The sequence below is a fragment of the Montipora capricornis genome, chromosome 6, assembly GCF_036669925.1.
Source record: "Montipora capricornis isolate CH-2021 chromosome 6, ASM3666992v2, whole genome shotgun sequence".
NCBI lineage: Eukaryota > Metazoa > Cnidaria > Anthozoa > Scleractinia > Acroporidae > Montipora > Montipora capricornis.
In genome coordinates, this window is record NC_090888.1 from 41214793 (window position 1) to 41222292 (window position 7500).

Below are 7500 nucleotides of genomic sequence, written 5' to 3' on the forward strand. Positions count from 1 at the left end.
AGTTTATTGAACATACAATATTATTACAAAAATTTACAACATCATTATAAAAGTATCTAATGTATCTATTTTAATACGGTTTGATGTGCAAAAATCCCTTGTATCTTAATTTAAATCTCTAGAAAAGGACTACCTGAGTTTGCTTTAAGAACCTAACATAGAAAAATATAACTTTCAAACAAAAGAATACTTTTTTGGATTGAAAACTATACATTCAATGAGCATTTAAATGATGTTTATTTCATTCTCATCTCATAAATACTGACAAGATAAGAGCATTTTAAAAAACTGACACCTCGAACCGATGACAAGACCTTAACCTTTTTAATTAAAAATGCCATGTTCTTGTGATTGCACAGCAATTGAAAGGTTTACAGCCACTGCATGTCGATAATTCATTCTTGCCACTGGTTGAATTTGTTCCTGGTAATCCCTGCAGGTTCAACTTCTCAGCTGCATTTGTAAATGGTCAGCTACTAGCTTGCCTCCAGCCAGTTGGGGTTCTTAGATATATATAACACCAGTTGTTGTTTAATGTTCTGTTGTGATTGTTTCATTGGCTTTGGAAAGCCCCCTTGGGGAGTGGTCATTTAAGTACGTACCTGTATTAACTTGTATTATTGTATTCTGATAAAATGGTTTTCTTGTTTCAGAAAGGAACTGGCAAGTGGACTGCAATATCTGCATTAGAATATGGAATGCCTGTTACTCTCATCGGTAAATAGCTAGAATATATTAAGCTATATTTATATTATTGTTCTCCAGAACACGATGTGAAATCATTTCACCATAGGAGGACATCTGTTCCAATTCACTGATTAACTTGTGTTTCTTATCCATGGTCAGGTGAGTCTGTGTTTGCTCGCTGTCTATCCTCGCTGCAAGCTGAGCGAGTAAGTGCCAGCAGTGAACTCAAGGGACCATCCACCACAAAATACAGTGGAAATAAAGATGAATTCATTGAGAACATTAGACAGGTGAGGGTGCACTGAAAAAGATTATTTTTTTAGTATAACTCTAACTAAATGCACATTCTTTTAAAATATTGTTTTGGCACTATTAGGGAGAATCTGCCTACAAATCAGGAAACCTTTTTTTTCAATGGTCATTGATTTCGTTCATGACCAGTATCTTTGATCAAGCAGTTGTATTGTAAAAACAAATCAGGTTGAAGGGTTATAAAATTGGCCTTTGCATTTCCATCTCCACTGACAGCATTATTCATGCATCTGCTAAATAGGTTGGACTTGTAATGCATCATCATTGTTTATTGTGCATATGGACTTGGAACTAAGACTCTGAGGTGGAAAGCTGTTCCAACCCTGAGATGTATCCAGCAGATTCTGTATTTCCTACTTCCTATAAACAGTATATAGGTTCTCTTTATCTTCTTCATGCTTTGGCGAATCTTAGGGTGAAAGAGACAAAACCGACTTAATTGCAGCCAGATCAGCCAACCCTCTGAACTGTTATAGGTGCACAGTACTTATTCATCATGATATTTAAAGAGTCTTGTTATTTGGCTGACTCATGGATCCATCTCTGCTGGGAGATCAACTGTTGATACCCACTGAGCAACAATGTCTTTTATGCCTTCACTCGACGTGAGGCTTGGGTGACACGTAGTAAAGGAAGATTCAAAGGCATGGTACAACAGGAAGAGCACTTAATTAATATAGATTTTACTGTCTAACGGCTCCTGGATGAGTTTACTCGTCTACATGTATGTCAGGGGTTAAGGACGGTGCCTGCTATTGTTACTGCGCATACGTTCTGCGCATCTCAAGATACTCAGGTTTCCTATTGGTGCTGCTTACTAAGACAGGGATATTTTTGCGCAGTTTCAAACTATGCGGAGAAAGCAGAATTCAGCAAATACTCTTGGGACCCAAAAAGAAAATTGGGGGTAACCATGCATTTTTCAGAGATAATTAAGCTTCAATTTGGAAAAGAACGTCATACATTGCTTTGTATTTTACAGCTTTTTACAAATATTGTTGATCAATTATCTTTGAAAAATGCGTGGTTACCCCCAATTTTCGTTTTGGATTTCAATAACACTTGTTAAGATCTGCTTTTCCTGCATATTCATAAGCCGAGAAAAAATACCTTTGAATTAGTAGGCACTGTTCTTAATTGTCCTTGTTCAGGTGCAAAACATGAGAGTGCTTTCATTGTTTCTTTGAATAGGCTCTGTATGCATCCAAGATTGTGTCTTATGCTCAAGGGTTCATGCTGATGCGAGAAGCAGCCAAGGAGTTTGGCTGGACACTGAACTTCGGTGGCATTGCATTAATGTGGAGAGGAGGGTGTATCATAAGAAGGTTGTTTACCCATGAATAGATAAGAAACTAACTTGCACTATTGGTAATTACCGGTATGCGCGTTTTGTATGCTTTCAGACATTTTCTGGTCAAAAATTACTACAATTTTGGGATGTCTGGCAACACCAAAATTAGAAATTTATTCTCTTATTGTTATTTTGCAGTGCGTTCTTGGGTAACATCAAAGACGCGTTTAACAAGAACCCCAATCTTCAAAACCTTTTGTTGGATGATTTTTTCAAAGCTGCCATTCACAAATGTCAGGTAGGCAACAAAAGGAGAATCCAAACGATAGAGCGATTGTGAAAGTTCATCTAATTTCCGTACACAACAAAAGGTTGGTCCTGTAATGTTGGTTAAAAAATGACAGGAAACCTTTAATAAGGGGTTGCCAAATTTATTGTTCAAAATATCTGCAAACAAGTGTTAAAGAATCCATATGTTGACAATAAGCAGGAGTATTTTTGTTGCAAAGTTGTCACAGGGATGAGAAGGTCAGTCCCCATATTTTCATAATTTAACCATAATGCACTTGTTTATTTTGTGTAGGATTCATGGCGCAAGGTTGTGGCTGCTGCTGTGACTCTTGGGATACCCACCCCAGCGTTCAGCACGGCTCTTGCATTTTATGATGGATACAGGTAAAAGAAACGGGTGTCTCGCAGTTCTCCCATGTCACTGAGGCTGGGAAACAATTCACAACTGACCTAAAGAATTCCCAGTTACTAGTCTTCTTCCTAGGCGTTTTAAACAAGTTCTTTTACCTTTTGAAGTCAATTTGTAAATTGCATGATGCCTTCTGTGAGATAATCGGCTATCTTCGCAAAAGCACAGCTTGAGGCTATATCCTCTTCTTTTGCGCCATTTTCACTCGTGTCAAACTTCATGCTTACCCTTGTTATGAGGGCTGGAGCCTCGTTTTTGCTATAACCCTTACGTAGATAACAACCTCTACTTCCAGCCTGGGCCAGAGCTTTAGCCCTTGTAATGGAAATGGACCCACAGAAAATGAGGAAGAAAAAGACTGCTACCGCATTATATTTAACCCAATCCGGATATCGTAGGTTCCGTTTCTACCCAGGTCATAGTTTTTTCTGGCCTTCTGTGTTCCCGTTTGCATCTCTAGGGCAACCGTTCATATGGATTACAGATCGATCATACATGATTCTTGATTACATATGATTTGCGAGGCCGATGTAGGAGACCTTTTTGCACTTAAAAACTCTTTTATTATTTCTTCAAGTTTGCGTTGGCAAAGTCAAAAATCTTGTCCTGCGTTCTTCTGGCCTACCTAACATTGAATTTGCCAGAACATTTATATAATTTCAATCTCCACTGGGAATCACACTTTAAAAAAGGAAAAGTTGCTAATGAGCAACTTCTTTTCCTCTTTGTTGCTTCAGGTTCTTTTGAATTGGTTTGTTTGTGCTAATAGTGCAAATGAACATAATTCTGATGATGTATGAGTACTACACGGCCAACGTTTGAAAAAACGTTACGCTTCAAGATTTGTAGTTGTGCGTCAAATGCCGCTTACTTCTTCTCAACTTTTTAACTTAAATAATCATATACAGTTACTGAAATTGTGTTCTTTATTCTCAGGTCAGCCCGCCTCCCTGCGAATCTGATTCAGGTACCTTATGTTGATCGAAATTGTTTAGTCCTATGGGTACAATGTTATTTCTTTTAAAGCTTAATCAGAGTCTAATCAATGATACCTTAACATTAACAATACATGGATCGAGACCAAGTGGTTTGGTTGGAAGATGAATGTTCCAGACCAGCAGTTGTCCGTAGCATGGAGACAGCAAGCTGACCGTTTCGTTTAAGCGGAAGCTCTTCGTTAGGGCCAGGCGGTGTGTGTGTTAATGTTTAGTATTGATTGAACGCGAAGTCTCCTGCAGTTTTTGCTCCTAAATGTTGGCATATCCTCTAAAAAAAGTATTGTCCAGGCTCAAAACCAAGTGTAAAAAGGATGACCAGCTTAGGGAGGTGGATAGGGAAGCGCAATATTCCTACTTGCAAAGTGCTACACACCCATGCTGCAGTCATTAAAAGCGCCGTGCGTAACTAACAGCGTTCAGTTACGTTTAATGCCTAAAGTACAAAAGCATCTTCATAGTGATATCGTAGTGTTCTTATTCCGCGATTCATTAACTAGCGGACCCTGTAGTTCAGATTCCATTCAACGATCTCGTTTTTCACCCCCGTAGCTCAATGTAACGCTGCGGAATTAGGGATCGCAGTCAGGGTTGTGATTGGCCGATGTCGACCATTATTTCATAATTTTTTTTTTACAAATGATTCAGCGAACATGATTGGGAGCAGTAAAAAGCGAAAGACCCTGGGAAAGTGGTTGTAAAAAATTAAGTGGTGGTTAAAAAGTGAACCTCAGAATCCGCATATTTTTGAGAGAAAAACCGAATAAATATGATACAAATGTCGTCAAAACCGACTGTGATTTTAATATTTTTTGCAGGCCCAGCGTGATTATTTTGGTGCCCATACATACGAGCTGCTGAGTGCCCCTGGCAAATTCGTTCACACCAACTGGACTGGGCACGGGGGCACAGTATCCTCCACCACGTACCAGGCCTGAGCATCAAGGGACTCACAAGGACTCGCATTGATTTTTTGATTGATTTCACTGTTCGCAATTTTGAAACTGAAGTAGTGTAACGAAAAATTAGTCATTGTAAGAATGTCGTAAAGTTTGAACCTACTATTGCTTGGTATTCACTGCGTAAAACATATCTCTTCTTCATAAAATTGTTTTCTGGAGTTCGGTGAGGACCTGGAGAAGCTGTGCATTTTTTGTACATGTTTAACGTCCGGTTCTGAAAAAGAACATTGACTAAGATACAACCTTTTGTAATTTAGCAACGAACCAAGATCTGCTTGTGTTATTTGAATTTTTTGGTTATTTTGGGAAACCAAACGTGTAGGTTTAAAATCTCTTTGAAATTGAAACGAATGAATTAAATAATACATAATGGTAGGTACTTCAGGAATGCCGTACTTTATTCGCTCCTTTTTTTATTCTAAGAAATTGAAAGGTTCTCGAGAGCAGCTATTTAATCTCTCGTAAAAGTAACTCTACTTTGCGTACAAAGCTGCTGATTAACCGAATGATTCAATTTAATGAATTGTGAACAATTTTTAAGTGCTGTCTAGCTCCAGTGTCTACGTAGGTAATTATTTTGGTATAAAATGTCAAATGTTCATTTTTATTTCTCTGACGACACTGGTTGTGAGGATACGCTAAGGTAGATCTCGTGGAAATAAAATAATATTTTGAAGGTGAATGCTGAACTGAGCCTTGTTTGATGACTTTCGAAGCAACAGGAGAAACTCTCAACACTCTCTGTATTTGTTGCTCCCTTTGTACACAAAAAACAATTGTTCCACCACTGACCAGCCGCACTACCCCTACTGGAGCACAATCTCAGCCCCAGAGCTCCTCAGTTTTACGCATTGCTACGAGGCTGACTTAAGGACGTTCGCGCCAATTGTTTCTGCGCATCCTTACTGCGCACGCAAATGCACACGCCACGTCATACACAAGCGCGCGCGCTAAGTAATAAAATGAGAACTGATAGGGCAAAAGGCCATTGCTATAGCTTTGCCTGGATTTAACGATCTTGGACGTTCGGTTACCCCTATTTTTCTTTCCAGAAATGGATTTTATTTACAATTATCTCCACGTTGTCCAAAAATGAACAAAAAATCAATGGGAAGTTCAAAAAATTTCAAGATTACTGCTCACGGGACATCAAATCCTGCCATCTTGCGGCTGCAAGGCGCGTGAAACTATGGTCGCAAAATGCGAACTTGATCTTTAAGGGAAGCTCACCAGTTGACTAAATTCACTTAATTAGTCCACTTAAACAATATTTGGCAGAGAAGATTTCACTTCAAAGATTTAATTGCAATATATTTGGGTTTACAGACACTGGCCTTATTCGATAACGAAGCCCGATTTTGTCACATTTTGGGTGTTTTTCCGGACATGTTCTCTCCCAAACGAAGTCGGTGACCCCCCATTTTTTTTACATTTCTGACACAACTAACTCATCTTACAGTGGTAAAAGTTTCAGAAGAAAATCAATGTTGAAAAAATTTCGCGCGAACGTCCTTAACGTGATAAATATCCAGGCCCATAACGCTCTCCTCCAGATAAATCACTATCCATTGGTTAGCGCAATCGGTTTTGCTAGTGTTTATCCACTGGATAGTGATTTATCCGGCGGATAGCACTATCCATCGTTTGAACAACTGGGGCCAGGAAATGAAATGAACTTTTGCAGCACAACATTCTAGTCTCATAAACAGCGATTCTGTGGCATTCAAACGATTCTTTCTCTGAGGTTTCTTTTATAGCTTTCATTAAGGTTACAGTACGGATCTCGACTATATTTCAAAAAGCCAAGAAGATTTATGCCTTTTTCAGATTTTTAAAGCGGAAATCATTGTGGCAGTTGAACCTTCCGCTTGAGTTCAACTAGTTTCCTTTTTTGCGCGCCTGATTACTTCAAGAGATATAATAAAGATCTTACTAACCTCGTTTTCTCGGTCGATATTGAAAGTTACAGATCCTTGTTAAAAAACACTCCGTCCGTAACTTACAGTACGGACCACGAACTCGGTTACTAAGAGGTATGTATGTAAGTTACAGACCGAGTTTTTTTAACGAGGATCTATAACTCTCTGTCCCGACCGAGAAAACGAGGTTAGTAAGAGATCAGCACATCGGCTAAAATGCAAACTCCGAGATATTCAGTTTTAGCAGGAAAACCCGATATATTATCTAATTGTGGTGTTAGCCTCTTTCTATTTTCAACCTGAAAGTCCATTAAACGGTCGAAACGTCACTTTTCCCCACGATGGTTAATTCACATCTGTCATTTCGTTCGATAAAACCATTAATTCCCTTTTCACTTCAAACCGACACAGCACCAAAGTAACTCCTCAATTTAATCAGAGCTCCAGCTGATTTGATAGATTGTATCAGGAATCAGAGAAATTCCTTGGGACTTAACGTGAAATTACAGTTTGTCTCTTTTTTGCATCTGGTTTTCTTGTGTTTTTCGAACAACATTGGACGTAAATGTTATAAGAGCTACGCATTGTTCATTATGTGGGGGGCTGCCTGTTCGCCTCAAACTCAGAAAAATTA

At 38.8% G+C, this 7500-nt stretch overlaps 1 protein-coding gene across 1 annotated transcript in view; it reads left to right on the forward strand.

The window, feature by feature from the left end:
* LOC138052159 (6-phosphogluconate dehydrogenase, decarboxylating-like) overlaps positions 1–5636 on the forward strand; it is a 20692-nt gene extending 15056 nt beyond the window's left edge. Inside the window, exons 12-18 of the mRNA XM_068898536.1 lie at positions 654–717; positions 847–977; positions 2191–2324; positions 2489–2588; positions 2874–2965; positions 3927–3957; positions 4804–5636. Of these exons, the coding sequence (XP_068754637.1) occupies positions 654–717; positions 847–977; positions 2191–2324; positions 2489–2588; positions 2874–2965; positions 3927–3957; positions 4804–4923 (672 nt within the window). The 3' untranslated portion in view covers positions 4924–5636. The remainder of the gene's footprint in view (positions 1–653; positions 718–846; positions 978–2190; positions 2325–2488; positions 2589–2873; positions 2966–3926; positions 3958–4803) is intronic.
* The last annotated feature ends 1864 nt before the right edge of the window (positions 5637–7500 follow it).